General features: G+C 40.4%; 1 protein-coding gene across 1 annotated transcript in view; it reads right to left on the bottom strand.

The window, feature by feature from the left end:
* Window positions 1–16,495, bottom strand: part of LOC104027713 (protein eyes shut homolog) — a 961,671-nt gene that overhangs the window by 506,495 nt on the left and 438,681 nt on the right. Inside the window, exons 26-27 of the mRNA XM_075707654.1 lie at window positions 11,662–11,833; window positions 11,057–11,135 (exon numbers count right to left, since the gene is read on the bottom strand). Of these exons, the coding sequence (XP_075563769.1) occupies window positions 11,057–11,135; window positions 11,662–11,833 (251 nt within the window). The remainder of the gene's footprint in view (window positions 1–11,056; window positions 11,136–11,661; window positions 11,834–16,495) is intronic.

Here is a 16,495-nt window from a genome sequence, read left to right as displayed (position 1 = left end):
CATCTATAAATGAAGCCCAGTGCTCATACTTTACAGCAAACCAATACTCCCCTTCACGGCTCATCTTTTAAAACACTGACAGCTTCAATAAGCTCCCTTATAAACAAATGAAATGATTTAACAAAACAGAAATTATACAATTGTAATTATTTCTATAGGGTTTTTATAAACTTTTCACTTTGCCAGTCTGACACACTTTATTTTCATCCAAGTATCTTTGAGTTGCTGGACTGGATGATCTTAAAGGTCTTTTCCAACCTAAACGATTCTATGATTCGATTCTATGAGTTTTCTTATCTCTGATCTCCTTATAGTAAAGCAGGAGGGCTCCCTTTCAGTAGGCTTTTTTTCTGAGTCTGGTTTTTTTCTGTGAAGCATACACTTTTCCCATTTTGATCTAACAAGGAATCCTTTGAGTTTACGTGTTATTAACAGGCAATGACCTTGGAAAAGATTTGAAAGTTATAATGGACAAGCTATCAACATGAGCTCCCATTGCAATCCTATGGAAAAAATTGCTAATGCTGTCCTTAAGTCTTCAGAGAGGGGAACTGTGACTTACACTTAAGACAGGTGATTATTCCTCTTTTTCTGGCTAGGGGAAACTGAAACATTGTGCCAAGTTCTAAAGTCTGTTTTTTATAAAGGATGTAAAAAAACTAAGAATCTAAAATGATTTAGATAAAATGCCTTACAGTAAGCTAAATCTAAGCAAAATAACACCTAACAGAATTTTTAGGATAGAAATTTTTTTCAAAAACATTATTATATCATATATCTCATTTTCACGATACTGCCGAAAACATAAATAATATATATGGCTTAAAAATGATTAGACAAATTCATGGAGTCCAGGTCTGTTTCTAGCTATTAAAAACAATAACCAGTGTGAGTTCTTTGCTATAAGAAGTTCCAGAAGTCTTGATGGCTCTATGAGTGTTCTTAGATTTAGTTTATCACCAAGAAAATTGAGAGAGAGATAGATAATGGCAGTGCACAGATATTTTCACAAGAAGTATTACACATTAACAAGTATTTTAACTCCCAGAGAAAGTCAGTACAAAAACGACTACCTGGATTCCCAAATCTAGATGTATTCAGCTAGCGATAAGGTCTAACTCTACTACTGAGAGTCAGCCACTGTAAAACTGTCAAAAGTAGTTGATCTTCCACCTCCTTATGTTTTTAAATAAAGACTGGATATATCCCTATCTATACAGACTTCTGACAGGAGAACAGAATGGTGATTTTCTGGCTTTATTTTTACTAAATTATTGTTACAGTACATATAAGTCCTCATGGATTTTCTTAGCATAGCAAGACAAGTGAAGGCAAAAAAGTGAAAGAATATTAAGATTTCTAGTTATGCAACTCTTTCAAGGGTAGGTTAAAAATCCTTAGTTCAAACAATGCAAAACAAGATCCACTGCATTTACTAGAGCACAATAATTCATTATTTCTTGTTCTCTGAATGTCATGGTGTGGTAAATCTTGTTTGTACTAGGAAAGGGATGACTGTCCCTTAAGAGAGCCCACCTGGCACGGCACAGTCCACTGGTTATGCTGGCAGGGAATTGTTCTGAAATCTGGACTCTAGCAACTGACCTAGAAAAGCACAGCACTTTGCTCAAGGCATACTGCTCCCTTAGCCAAACCTGTGGGTCCATACCGACATCTGTCTTTGCAAGTGAGGTCAACCTGCCTTAAGAAATTCCGACTTTCTACATATCGCACTGTATCATTTCCATAATCACAATCCATAGCTTGAAATAATTATGAAGGGACACATTTTAGCAAATTAATAACAACACTGAATATCCACTATTTTTCCAAATAATGTGTATTCAACTCTGTTTCTTTAAACAAGATCTAGAAGTGCATTTTAGAAGTTAGGATTTTTTTTTCCTTTTCCTACGGAAAGGACTATTTTTCATTAGTCCTCCTTGGAAACTCTGATTAGAAATAAAAAATTATTCCTAACAACACTTCAAAATCTATTTCTATAAAAGACATTCAAGGCAAAAAAAAATTGTGATGATAGATGTATTTTTCTTTAAGTGAAGTTTTGCTTTGTATCAAAAAAGGTAATTATGAAGTGAACCAATTCTGAACATAACTAACTCACACAAATCCACTATGAGGGGAAAAAGGTCTACCAAAAATACACATAACCTATTTACAAATCTACCTTTTGACATACTTGTATGTATGTGGTGCATTATATGGTCTAATTTCCTGTGAATACTTATGATATAAAGCCCTAAGTACCATTTGCTTGATTTCTTTGTAGACAACTATGAAGTGATTAACTGCAAGGGAAGACTTGAAGCAGAAAAAGGTAGTGGCCTTAAACATCAGTTCAGGGAGCGGAAGTAAGTATCCTGGTATTTAAAAGGTTTTGTACGTACAAAATATGGTATACATATGGTTTTTAATTCACCCTGAATCTAGATTTTAAAAAAAAAAGTCTAATTCTACAGTATTACTTCATAGGAAATGTACAATTTAATGTTCTAATATGATTTTAGTTATGCAAAACAGCCACGGTTCAGTGCATCAGTGGGAAACTATATATATGCATTTCGGCTCCTTTCAAAGATATTTTACCACTTATTTAATTTATCGTGAGTGCAACCAGTCATAATTACAACTGCTATTAAGAGACCAAAATACCCAGGTTTCCTTTGCTAAGTTTAAAATAGCACTTAGTTTAAACTGTATGGTTCACTAAGTTATGGACTTTTTCCATTCACATGGGAGTTTGAAGTACATTTTTACTTTGGGATAAATCTCAATAGTATTGCTACCATGTAAAAGTCTGAGATTTACATTAAGAATTGAGATGAATTCTCCAGGTGCCTATTTCTATTTTATGCTTAACAAAATTATTTAGCGAAGTGTGTTTTTCCAACCAGTAAAATTATTACTCTATTTTTTCTGAAAATTTTTTATTAATATTATCACACATCCATATTGTTTAATTATTAACTTCCCAATGCTTTTTCATTTGGCGGATTAAATATACATACAACATTTTGTGGAATGAACCAGGAGAACTTATTTCTACATTTCAGAATGTTGGTTTTATCCAACATCTTTCAACTCAAAATGAGTTCAAAATGACCAAAATATTTTGCTTTGAAATTTTGGATTATGGACACAAGAAGAAGATAAAAATAACAACCCTATTTTTTAGACAACAATACAGAGCAGGAACATACTGGATCAGACCAGTGCTCCATCTGACCCAGTATTCTGCCTATAATAGCGATGGAGAGAAAGCCACTTTAGGAAAATCATGTGAACGTTACCACTTTCTACAGTCTATGTCCCATGCATCCTCCCAGCAAGTAGAACTGTCTAATCAGACATGATAAACAGTACTTCCCTGACTGGTTCTTTTATCATTCATTTATGAACCTGCATGTCCATGAGTTGCGTAATTTTTCTGAACCTAGTGAGAGATCACCTGCCTCCCCCAGCCTTCTGTGACATCAAGTTCTAGAAGTTCTCTGCTTCCTGTGAAAGAAAGTACTTTTATTTCTTCCAGATGTTTCTCTGACCATTTTCATCATGTACCCCCAATTCTTTTATGACAGAATTTGGTGAAGAAATTTTCCATTTACTTTTATCTACCACTGTCATAATTTTCTAAACCTTAATTACATTCCCCTCAGCGTTTTTCTCTTCAAATGGAATAGTTCCAACCATTTAAATCTATCCTTACAAACTAACTATTCAATTCATATAATTTTTGTTGCACTCTGTAGCTTCTCTAACTCTACCACATCCTCCTTGAGATGCAAGGTCCAGAACCATGCACAGTACCCAATATGTGAGCCCACTCAGGTTTTATATAGCAGTAAAATCATGCCCTCGTTCCCCATATCCTTCCTGATCATGCCCAGCGTTTTTTTTTTTTTTTTTTTTACTATTCTTCATTGTGACTGGACATTGAGACAACGATTTCAGAGAACTGTCAATGATTGCTCCAAGTCTTTGTTCCTGAGTTGTAACTGACAGTTCCGAATTCAGCTGTAGGTAAGTATTAGGCTTTTTTTTCCTAGATACATAATCTTACACTGAAGCTTATCTGCCACCTTTTCACTATCTCCATTTTGTGAGGTCCTTCTGGAATTCCTCAAATGCAAAGAATTCACTGAGCTTCTCTTGCTATGACCTTACCCTGTCTGAGTGCCCATTTTACACTTTAGCTATCAAGCAATCCCACCAGTTCCCTACCTGGCTTCCTGGTTTTGATAGATGTGAAGAGCTTTTTACAAGTTAAGAGTATCCTTTACAAGGCACTTTTCAATTTGTGTTTTAGCTTTTTGAACTTCCTGCCAACATTTGAACTAATGTGTTTTATGGACTTTTCTGTTCTTCCCATGTGGGCAAGCTTTCCATTTGTTAAAATGCCAATTTTTCCCTGTGACAGCTTTAAGTTTCTTCCTTAAGACATTCAGGGGCTTTGGACCACTCTGTGTTCTTGAATTGTGGCACACATTTTACCTGGGCTTTTAACATATTATTTGTTTAATAGCCCCTAGTCTGCTTCTAAGTTTCTTGTGGTTTTGGCTTGCTCCTCTCAAATTACTTGAAAATGCACCTCATTTTTACATAGTTTCCTTCCTTGAAATTGAATGTTTATCTGCTGGATTTATCTGGCATGCTCTCTCATGCTACAGTCATAAACCTAGCTGTGTTATAATCACTAATAGACATTGTCTCTGTCATTAACACCTCTTGAGTTAGATGCTGGTCTTTTCAGAGGCATGCTGAACATTAGTCATGTTCAGATTTTAAGTTCTGTCACTCTTAAATAGTGCTCTTCTATACCTGTCAGCATTTCCTAAGCATCTACTTTAAATATTCCCCTACAACCATTTTACATTTCATTCCATAGCCCAGTTCCATGCTGATAAAGGTGCAATGCATTCTTGTACAGGTTCCTCCAATTTCAAAAGGTTTGCTGTTTTCAACTGCATTTGAATGGCTTTTGTCTATACCAGCATGTTACTCATATACTGGGGCTGAATCTCTGTCTGCCTCTCAGGTCTCATATGGAACTGGCAGTCTTTCAAAGAAAGCTAGATGCATGTCCGGGACTTCAGTTCCCTGCCCAGCCTGAATTTATAACCTCAAGAACACCCCTCCTACACTTCCCTCCATTACTGGTTATCAACACACGTCACAATTATCGGCTCCTTTCCAGTACACTGAAATATCTTTAGAGATATTGTGAGATCCGCTATCTTTCCAGATGAAAAGCGGATTACTTCGTATCCAAGGCTTCTTTGATGTCATAAACCCAGTTACCTATGTATCCAATAACTGAACAGCCCTGTCTAAGATACTCTCGGTTGCTAGAGCATCCTTCATGCAAGAGCATACTGTGGTATCAGTTGACAAGCTTTTCTTATGTGAGAGATCAGAAATATGCCTATCAGTGGAATGTTGTCCTCCCTAAGACTTTTATACTCTCTAGAAGCAGAGGGGCTTACCACTTTGGAGGTAAAACTCCTGTGCAACATTCTTGCAGGTCTCATCCATTTCTCTACTTTAATTTCTATTCCCTATTTTTCTATTACTTCTCCATTTAATAGAAACTCCAATTCAGTTACTGTTACTTAAAATAAACTTATTACCTCAGGGCCAGGAGAGCCTCGCAGTGTTACACACACTGAAATTGTCTGATGGGTGGGTAATCACACATGTTGCTTTGCAGAATAAAGTATCTAGCTCCCTCTCCTCCCACTCTTAGATTTACCTATCTGCATCTTGAGCATAAACTACATTATTTTTTGGAAGTTTACATCAGTTTAGCTTCTTTGAAGAAACGATTTATCTTACTCAACTCTCTTTAAACTAGTTAGCAATAGGTAAATACTGAAAGAGTATGAAGAAGTCCCACATATGCACAAACAAGAACATCCAGCTCATCTGACACTCTTTGTATGTTCACCAATGTTTGCCATACACATATATGCTACACACATACAGAGAGAATTCTGGGGAGGGGATTCTACTCTCTGGCTTACTTATTATAGTCCATTAAGACCCAGTCATCACAGTCTGTGGAGTCTAGACTCAATAATGAAATGCAGAGGTCCATTTGTCTTGGGTTTGAGTGACAAGGTTTTGGTAGCTGGGGGGCTACAGGGGTAGCTTCTGTGAGAAGCTGCTAGAAGCTTCCTCTATGTCCAATAGAGCCAATGCGAGCCTCCTCCAAGACAGACCCGCCACTGACCAAGGCCGAGCCCATCAGCAACAGTGGTAGCACCTCTGTGACAACATATTTAAGAAGGGGGGAAAACAAAAACCCAAAACACTGGGACACAAACTGCAGCTGGAGTGAGAATATGTAAGAGGAACAACTCTGCAGACACCCAGGTCAGTGAAGAAGGAGGGGGAGGAGGTGCTCCAGGCACCGGAGCAAAGATTCCCCTGCAGCCCCTGGTGCAGACCATGGTGAGGCAGCTGTGCCCCTGCAGCCCAGGGAGGTCCACGGTGGAGCAGATATCCACCTGCAGCCCGGGGAGGACCCCACACCGGAGCAGGTCGATGTGCCCAAAGGCGGCTGTGACCCCATGGGATGCCCACACTGGAGCAGGCTCCTGGCAGGACCTGTGGACCCATGGAGGGAGAGGAGACCATGCTGGAGCAGATCTTCTGGCAGGACTTGTGACCCAGTGGGGGACGCACGCTGGAGCAGTCTGCTCCTGAAGGACTGCACCCTGTGGAAGGGACCCACGCTGGAGAAGTTCATGAGGAACTGTAGCCCATGGGAAAGACCCATGTTGGAAAAGTTCATGGAGGACTGTCTCCTGTGGGTGGGACCCCACGCTGGAGCAGGGAAAGAGTGAGAGTCGTCCTCCCCTGAGAAGGAAGGAGCAGCAGAGACAACACGTGATGACTGATCACAACTCCCATTCCCTGTCCCCCTGCGCTGCTCAGGGGGAGGAGGTAGACAAAATCTGGAGTGAAGTTGAGCCCACGAAGAAGGGAGGGGTGCGGGGAAGGTGTTTTAAGATTTGGTTTTATTGCTCATTACCCTACACATGTTCTCACTCCTCTCTCCTACTCAGTTTTGACTGGTAATAAATTAAACTGATTTTCCCCAAGTCAAGTCTCTTTTGCCCATGATGGTAATTGCTGAGTGATCTCCCTGTCCTTATCTCAACCCACAAGCTTTTTAGCTTTTTTGTAACATTTTCTCTCCCCTGTCCAGTTGAGAAGGGAAGTGATAAGAGCAGCTTTGGTGGGCACTTGGCATCCAGCCACGGTCAAACCACCACAAATCAGCTGAACACCTCTGCAGATCTCCTTGAATATTTACCACATTTTCACTAAGAAGTGCATAGACAACTAGCTTTCACAAAGACACCTCAAATTAGGCAAGCTGATTCCTACTGTTCTTCCCAATCAAATCACAGATAATTTTATGGCTGTCAAGTCTCATGTCTTTTGTGCAATCTGGCAAGTTCTGGTGAATAACTGCTTATTTGCTTGGACTAGCAGAATACTGTTCTCTGACTTGACATGTACATCAGCTGTGGTGCCTTTGTGTAGCAAATGAGTTGGTTTTCCTGATTTCCCCCTTGTTTCTGTCTTTTATATGAAAACAGAGAGAAAAGATCAGTAAAACCAGGCAAAACAATACTAGGATGCAGTATGATCACAGCTTCCTATCAGATACAAACAGAAGCACCAACAAGCTGAATATCCTCCTGCGTAAAGATTCAAAATGCTTTTTGCTCCCTTTTTGACAGCATGAGACAATCTTGGCTGAGCATGGAAGAAACGCAATTGCCAATGACTTCTCATCATTCACAGAAAAAAAAAAAGCCAAAATAAGTACAAAATAATGCCTATGATTAATATTTTACTGACCATACCAGCAATCTATGTTTACCCATATCAGAGAGAAAAGAGCAATTTTCAGTTATATACATTTATCTTACAATTTCAGAAATATGCAACTGTCAAAAGAAAACATGTTTATTGCAACCAATTCATGTATTTTTTCTCTTACTCTTTCTTGAATGAAATCTATAAATGAAAAAGCAATGAAAACTGTAGTAGATAGGGAAGTTCCAACAGCCACACTCCATATTATATATGCAAAAGTTATAGGGTATATCTATAAAGGGCTTATCTTTTTTCCTAGAAGTATTAGGCAACCTGAGAAAGTCTTGGAGTGTATTTTCTTGCAAACTACATTGCAATACATGTAGAGGATGAAAAAACCCCAGACGAAAAATAAAAAAAATCCATGTATGTCTAGGGAAATATATATATATATATATGTCTGTAATATATGCATAAATATATTTTATTTTTAAATTGGTTATTTGAATCAGCTTAGTTGCTGACCTTGCCTGGTTGTGCAATGCCCACCCAGCCACTCCCTCAACTCTCGCTCCTCAGCAGGACAAGAGAAGAAGGCTGGATGGCAAAGCTCATGGGTTGACAAGGACAGAGAGATCACTTACTGTCACAGGCAAAATAGACTCGACTTGGGGAAGATTAATTTAGGTTACTGCCAATTAGAAATAGATTTTTGGACAGTGTGATACAAAGGCAAATCTAAAACCACCCCCCCACTCCCCTTCTTCCCAGGCTCCACTTCACTTCTCCATTCCCAAGTCTTCTACCTCCTCCTTTCACCCTGAGCAATGCTGGGCAAGCAGAGAATGGGGGTTGTGGTCAGTTCTTAACAGCTCCTCTCTGCTGCTCCTTCCTCCTCACACTTTTCCCCTGATCCAGTGTGGGTCCTCTCCATGGGCCGCAGTCCTGCAGAGTTAAGACTGCTCCTGCACGGGCTCCTCTCCACAGGCTGCAAGTCCTGCCCAGGGCCTGCTCCTGCACATGCACTCCATGGGCTGCAGTTCTTTCAGGGCATATCCACATCCTGTGGGGTGGGGTCCTCCATGGGCTGCGGTGTCGAAATCTGCTCTGGTGTGGTCCTCTCCACAGACGGTAGGGAAATACCTGCTCCACCATGGTTCTCTCCAAGGGGCTGCAGAGGAGTCTCTGCTCTGGCACCTGGAGCACCTCCTCTCCTTCTTCACTGACCTTGGTGTCTGCTGGGTTATTTCTCACATGTTTTTTCCTCGCTCCTCTCTCTTCTGGGCAGTGTATTTTACACTTTCTTAAATATGTTTCCACAGAGGTGCCACCATCTTGGTTGAGGGGCTCAGCTGTGTCCTGTGGTGAGTCCGCTGGAGCTGACTACAACCAGCCATGTCCAGCATGGGCAGCCCCTGGCCTTTTCTCACATAGGCCGCCCCTGCAGCCCCCTCTCTTAACAAAATCTTGGCACAAACACCCAATGCAGTTGCATAAACCTTAATACAAAGAAATGTATCTTCATGGGAAGACAATATTGAAATATATTTACCTGGATTAATTCCTGATTATTTTTTTAAAGGGAACTGGCTGATGTTAATCTAGAGGAAAACAATTACAGAGCTTGAGCCTACCATGATTATCTAGTTGTGCACACCCCTACACAGTCAGAACGCCTTGCTGATCGCTGTAAGACTTGCATAGGGCATGATACATTTCTGAGCAGGATGAATGCAGTGTTAGAGCCTTTAAAAATATGACACCTGCAGCATAGTCTAATCTGGGAATCACATTGCATGCAAATAGAATGAATATAAAAAAATGAAGCCATCATTCTGACAGACTTATGTGTCAAATGTATACATACATTGTTTCTTTCTATGAATTTCTAATCAATGCATTTTCAAACACCTCAGTATGAAATGTGGTTATCTTTTGAATATGATTTTATGCAGTTGTCTACAGGTCATTTAATCTCTCATTCTCTTAAAATGGAGGAAAGTGTAAATCATGCATGTTGCCACAGAAAATATTACCCAAGGGTATTCTGTATTAGCACTGGCAATGGCTGATAATCATATGGATTTGCAATATCTTATCATGATGCGCACTCTGTTGAGCTGAATTACTTATTTTCTGACTTTTTCTTTCTGTAAAGGAAGTTGGAAGATAATATTCCAGCTAGATTTACTCCTTGTGTGAGACTCATACATTTTCAACAGGAAAGTTATAGACCATACTTCCTTTATGCAATATGAGGTGTTTTCAGTTATCTAGTACTTTTAGCTATATACAAAAAAAAAAAACAAAGGTCCCTACATGCATACAGAAGTTAAAAAGAAGTTTGGATAACATTTTGGAATGTGTGTTTGACAACTCAGAAGCACAATATTAGAAGCCAGATAGCCCAAAGGAAGGCAGATCTCATGCCAGAATTTCTCATGAGACCAAACACATTTAAAAGGATCATATCCCAAAATCTGATTAAACTCTGTTTGGCACAAAACCTGAAAAAGTCTAAACCAATTTAATACTTTCCCCAAAGTGTGGCCAACATTGTAAAGGTTGTTCATTGTTAGGCCAGATGTAGTCAACTTCTACAAGTTGGTTTGCTGACCATGGGAATCTTCATGGCGCAGACTCGCATATATAGATAGATGCCTTCTTATCCACAGGCATTCCCCATGGTAACAAAAAAATATTCTTGAACTTAAGAGGAGGAAGTGGGTGGTGTATTCTGTACACCACAGCTTTATATCAGAGAATTCTACAGTTAACTGGATTTTGAAATTTTAAACAAGAGTCATGGCTACTTTCAGTGTAGAACATTGCGTCTTGAGGTTTACTACTCAAATGTACAGTTAAGCCACAGCAAATGGGGCTCACAATGCAAATCAGGTAGTTATGTCATCCATGCTGAACTGAGGGATAAACGATTTTCAGGTAATGTTGGCTTACCTGGCTGTAGCTTTTCAGACTTATCATTCAAACTTAACCTTTAAAGTTCTTTAGACATTTTCTCAATGGTCTCTTTTAATGCAGTTTCATGTAATTAACGAATAATGAGCTTTTCAGAATGGATTTGAAACAACTGAATTACTGTCAGGCATTTTAAATAAACTGACCTGTTCACAAGTTACTTAAATGAGTTTCAAGCAGCATATTACCCTTTCCCCTATAATAAAAATAAGATTTGAAGACATACATTAATATTTATCTCACATCTTGAGCTGGTCCATCCTGATTCACAAGAGCATTGATATCCATCAATGAGATCTATACATCTGAAATACAAAATAGTGTTATTCAGATGAAGCTGTGTAATTCTCGATTCAGCACTAGTAGTATTGTTCCATACATTTCAAAATGGTGGTCTGATGTAACCTACTGAAATCCATGGCACTTTTAATTAGTTTTAATAATGGGTTTTCAAATGTGCATATTATGGGTGCTGAAGGGTTTTATAAGGATACTGATTCTCATATTAAAAGATGTCTTCCCATTTCAACCTGTTGGCATGTAACAGTTAAAGATTTGCTTTTAAGTATATTAAACCCTAATTAATCCACATGTACTGAAAACTCGTTTATGCTAATGAACAAAAATGAGAGAGAAACTGAGTTAATGTAACAATATATTACACTAGTTTAAGCAGGCAACATCTGTCATCTTTAAGCATGCCTGTACTCTTACTTTATCGAAGAACATAATTAAAAGTGTATTTATCAACCTTCCTGTATCACTAAATCTTAAATATGCTAGTTACATAAATTATATTGGAGATAATAATAGTTAAATAAAAATAGCCACCTTCCATGAAGACAAGGATCTGGCAAGCATTCATTAACATTTGTCTCACAGTTTGTTCCAATAAAACCTCTCCTACAGTGACACTTATAGGAACTGATGTCATCAAAGCAACTTCCATTGTTGAGGCAAGGAGTAGATATACATTCATCTATATTTACTTCACATCTATCACCTGTGTAAAAAACAGAAAATACAACCAAGATTTAAATTCTAAACTCAAACCAACTAACAGTTTATCTACTCATACTATAAATTCCAGAGAAACTGTTTTTATTTACATTGTTTATATGGTTCCTTATATTCATCAATAAAGAACATCCCACTGGAATTACCTACAGGTACAAATGCTGAAAAGAATGGTTATATTGCAATATATTACGATGATAACATCTGTAATTGTGGCAAGGCAAGGCAGCTTTTCAGAGTCAACTTGCAAGCAAAATAGTAAAATAGAGAAATGGAAATTTCAAGAGGAATTTTTTTTTAAATTATTAGAAAGATTAATAGCACAGGTTTTCTGTAAAATGAATACCAAGAATTAAAATGATACATGTCTTGGAGGTGATCTAACTGTTAATACTTATTTTCTCAAACTGAAATTAAAATGCAGGGTCTTTCATTAAATGATGCAAGATGTAAAATTCTTTGAAATCTTTTCGAAGACTTTCATTATGAGAGATATGGTGGTGCACTTTTCCACGTGTAATTTTCCTGCAAATTACTGCCACACATCTTCCACCTAAACATCTCAGAGTACTTTATGAAATACTAATTGACAAACACCACATACCTAGGTCTCTTTGTAGGCAGCTACTGCCCACTGCCTGGGCAACTAAGCCCCATCCATAAGCTCCATCCCAGCCAAAACCAATATACTAGGAATAATGCAAGAACATTCACCTGATTTTTCAGGTGCATGGTCCAGGGGAGGTGTGGAGAAGAGAAAAAGAATGCTTAAGACAGAAGGTCCTCCACCAGAGCAGAGAAAGTGTCCAGAAGCCAGAAGTTACACCGGTTCCTCTGGCTATTTCACAGCAAAAATGAAAGGCATTTCTTGCCTTTCTGTAATGATGTATTTACTTAAGTATCTCAGTCTCAAATCAAAACCAGCTACTTTATACACGAAGTTCAAGAGTAAATGAAAAGTTCCTATGGCCTTTTATCATCATGTCCTGGTTTTGGCTGGGATAGAGTTAATTTTCTTCCTAGTAGCAGGCATAGTGCTGTGTTTCGGATTTAGTAGGAGAATAATGCTGATGATAACACACTGATGGTTTAGTTGTTGCTAAGTAGTACTCACACTAGTCAAGGACTTTTTCAGCTTCCCATGCTCTGCCAGGTGCACAAGAAGCTGGGAGAGGGCACAGCCAGGACAGCTGACCCAAACTGGCCAAAAGGCTATTCCATACCATAAGACGTCATGCTCAGTATATAAACTGGGGGGAGTTGGCCGGGGGGCAGTGATTGCTGTTTGGGGACTGGCTGGGCATCGGTCAGCAGGTGGTGAGCAATTGCATTGTGCATCATTTGTTTTGTATATTCCTTTATCTTTATTATTATTACTAATATTATTATTATTGTTACTGTTATTTTGTCTTCTCTTTCTCTTTAATGCTGCTCCATTAAACTGCCTTTATCTCAACCCACAGGTTTTACTTTTTTTTCCCTGATTCTCTCCCCCATCCCACCAGGGCCAGGGGGAGGGTGAGCGAGTGGCTGCATGGTGCTTAGTTGTCGACTGGGGTTGAACCACAACAGTCCTTTTTGGTGCCCAACGTGGGGCACGAAGGGTTGAGATAATGACAGATCTGACCACAGTGTGTTAAGACAAATTTGTTATAAGCATTTGTTGTATTAGTTTAGCAATCACTGGTCACAATGCTGATGTTCTTCCCTCAGAGTTTTTGCATTTCTTCTTGGAGTTGTACTATGTAATACCTTGCTGTATGCACTCCCTATGGTGCTGTTTAACTGCATTAAAGTTACCTCTTTGCTGTACATTGTAACATTGGCTTATGGTACGATAAAATCATTGGTCATGAGACTGTACTCAGCACTGCCGTCATTCCTGTACTTCGGGAGCTTTGGGAGCCATTTCTCAGAAACTATTAATGATTACACTTTTTATCTATTCTCCTCGGAGAACCGATCCATTGAGGAGACAGATGGGGACACCTTCCCCCGCTTCTTTACTATCCCTTCCTCCTTCAGGCTAGTTACAACAGCTTTTGAGAATTTTGAATATACTTGGTATAATCAAACTAGTGTGCTCCTACAGCTATGTCTCCTGAATGTGGTTCAGGTCTTGTTTAGGGTTAAACAACTATTTAGGGTTAAACAACTATTTAAGAATATCATCCAGAGATCAACCCCCGCAACAGGCGCTGCAGCCGCTCCAACCCCCACGATGGGCACTGCGGCTGCTCACACCTCGGCAACAGGCATTGCAGTTACTCCAAACGTCACGACAAGGACTGTGGCAACTCAAACCCCTGCGACAGGCACTGTGGCTACTCAAGCCCTGGTGAAAAGCTCTGCAGCTGAACTAGAGGAGCAACCTGTATCAGTCGCCCCTATACACAAGAAGAAATCTTGGAAGTGAAAGTCAGTTCATTTAGAAAAGGATGATGAAAAACCAGGGCCATCACAAGAAGAGGAGGAGCAGGAAGAACTCATAAATGAGACGGAAACCACCCAATCCTTATCCTTGAGTGAGCTGTGAGATATGCAAAAAGATTTTAGCCATCGTCCAAGTGAGCACATTATGACCTGGTTGCTCCGATGCTGGGATAATGGGGCCAGCAGCCTGGAATTAGAGGGTAAGGAAGCCAAACAGCTGGGATCCCTTTCGTGGGAAGGGGATATTGGCAAAGCAATTGGCAAAGGAGCACAAGTCCTTAGCCTCTGGAGGCAACTACTATCAGGCATGAAGGAAGGATATCCCTTCAAGGAAGATGTTATATATCACCCAGGTAAATGAACCAGCATGGAGAGAGGTATCCAGTACCTGAGGGAATTAGCTGTGCTGCAGATGATTTATAGTGACCTGAACAATGAGCAGTTACCCAAGAATCCAGATGAAGTCCAGTGCACATGACCCCTGTGGCAGAAAGTGATACAGAGTGTACCAGCATCGTATGCCAACTCGTTGGCAATACTGTCCTGGAAAGATGAAGCGGCTAGCCGACTCCAGGAATACGAAGAAAGTATCTCTTCCTCTCTTGTCTTGGCTGTAGAGAAACTGTCCTGGGAGTTCCAGCAATTCAAAGAGGATACGTCCTACTCTCCACATGTATGGACTAGTATATCAACAATTAGGAGTCAGCATTTTTACTTAAGAGGGAGAATATAGGGGGTACACACCACAAGGCATCCTGTGGTTTTACCTGTGTGACCATGGAGAGGACATGAGTAAGTGGGATAGAAAACCTTCTTCGACCTTAGAGGTATGGGTACATGAATTGCAAGGAAAAAGAGTCACACAAAGGGGTTCTTCCAGGAAAACTGCTGCTCCAGTTTCCAGTGGACAGTTCCCCAGACAGACTAGAAGGGCTGATCTTACTTCTGATCCTAATGAAGGGACTCCTGACTCATATGTACAAGAAGTAACAAATACTATGACCAGAACTAGAGGGGCCCTGCCTCCAGCCAGGTGGAGGAAAGGAACAACCAGGTTTACTGGACTGTGTGGATTCAATGGCCTGGAACATCAGACCCACACGAGTATAAGGCTCTGGTGGACACTGGTGCACAGTGTACCTTAATGCCATCAAGCTATACAGGGGCAGAACCCATCTGTATTTCTGGAGTGACAGGGGGATCCCAACAGCTAACTGTACTGGAGGCTGAAGTGAGACTAACTGGGAATGAGTGGCAGAAGCACCCCATTGTGACTCCGTGCATTCTTGGCATGGATTACCTCAGGAGAGGGTGTTTCAAAGATCCAGAAGTGTACCGGTGGGCCTTTGGTATAGCTGCTTTGGAGACAGAGGAAATTAAACAGCTGTCTACCTTGCCCGGTCTCTCAGAGGACCCTTCTGTTGTGGGGCTGCTGAGGGTCGAAGAACAACAGGTCCCGATCGCCACCACAACAGCGCACCGGTGGCACTATTGCACTAACAGAGACTCCCTGATTCCCATCCATAAGCTGATTCGTCAACTGGAGAGCCAGGGAGTGATCAGCAAGACTCGCTCACCCTTTAACAGTCCCATATGGCCAGTGCGAAAGTCTAATGGGGAGTGGAGACTAACAGTGGACTATCGCGGCCTTAACAAAGTTACACCACCGAGTGCTGCTGCGCTAGACATGCTAGAACTTCAATACGAACTGGAGTCAAAGGCAGCCAAGTGGTATGCCACAACTGACATCGCTAATGCATTTTTCTCCATCCCTTTGGCAGCAGAGTGCAGACCCCAGTTTGCTTTTACTTGGAGGGACATTCAGTACACCTGGAACCGACTGCCCCAGGGGTGGAAGCACAGCCCCACCATTTGCCATGGACTGATCCAGACGGCACTGGAACAGGGTGAAGCTCCAGAACATCTGCAGTACGTTGATGACATCACCGTGTGGGGCAATACCGCAGCAGCAGTTTTTGAGAAGGGAAAGAAAATAGTCCAAATCCTTCTGAAGGCCGGTTTTGCCATCAAACAAAGTAAGGTCAAGGGACCTGCACAGGAGATCCCATTCTTAGAACTAAAATGGCAAGATGGACGTCGTCAGATCCCAATGGATGAGATCAACAAAAACCCCACCAACTAGTAAGAAACACGATCTTTCTTAGGCGTTGTGGGGTTTTGGAGAATGCATATTCCAAATTACAGCCAGATCGTA

The sequence above is a fragment of the Pelecanus crispus genome, chromosome 3 (genome assembly GCF_030463565.1).
Source record: "Pelecanus crispus isolate bPelCri1 chromosome 3, bPelCri1.pri, whole genome shotgun sequence".
In the NCBI taxonomy this organism is placed as follows: Eukaryota; Metazoa; Chordata; class Aves; order Pelecaniformes; family Pelecanidae; genus Pelecanus; species Pelecanus crispus.
The sequence above is the reverse complement of the archived record's forward strand: the minus strand, read 5'-3'. Positions and strand labels throughout refer to the sequence as shown.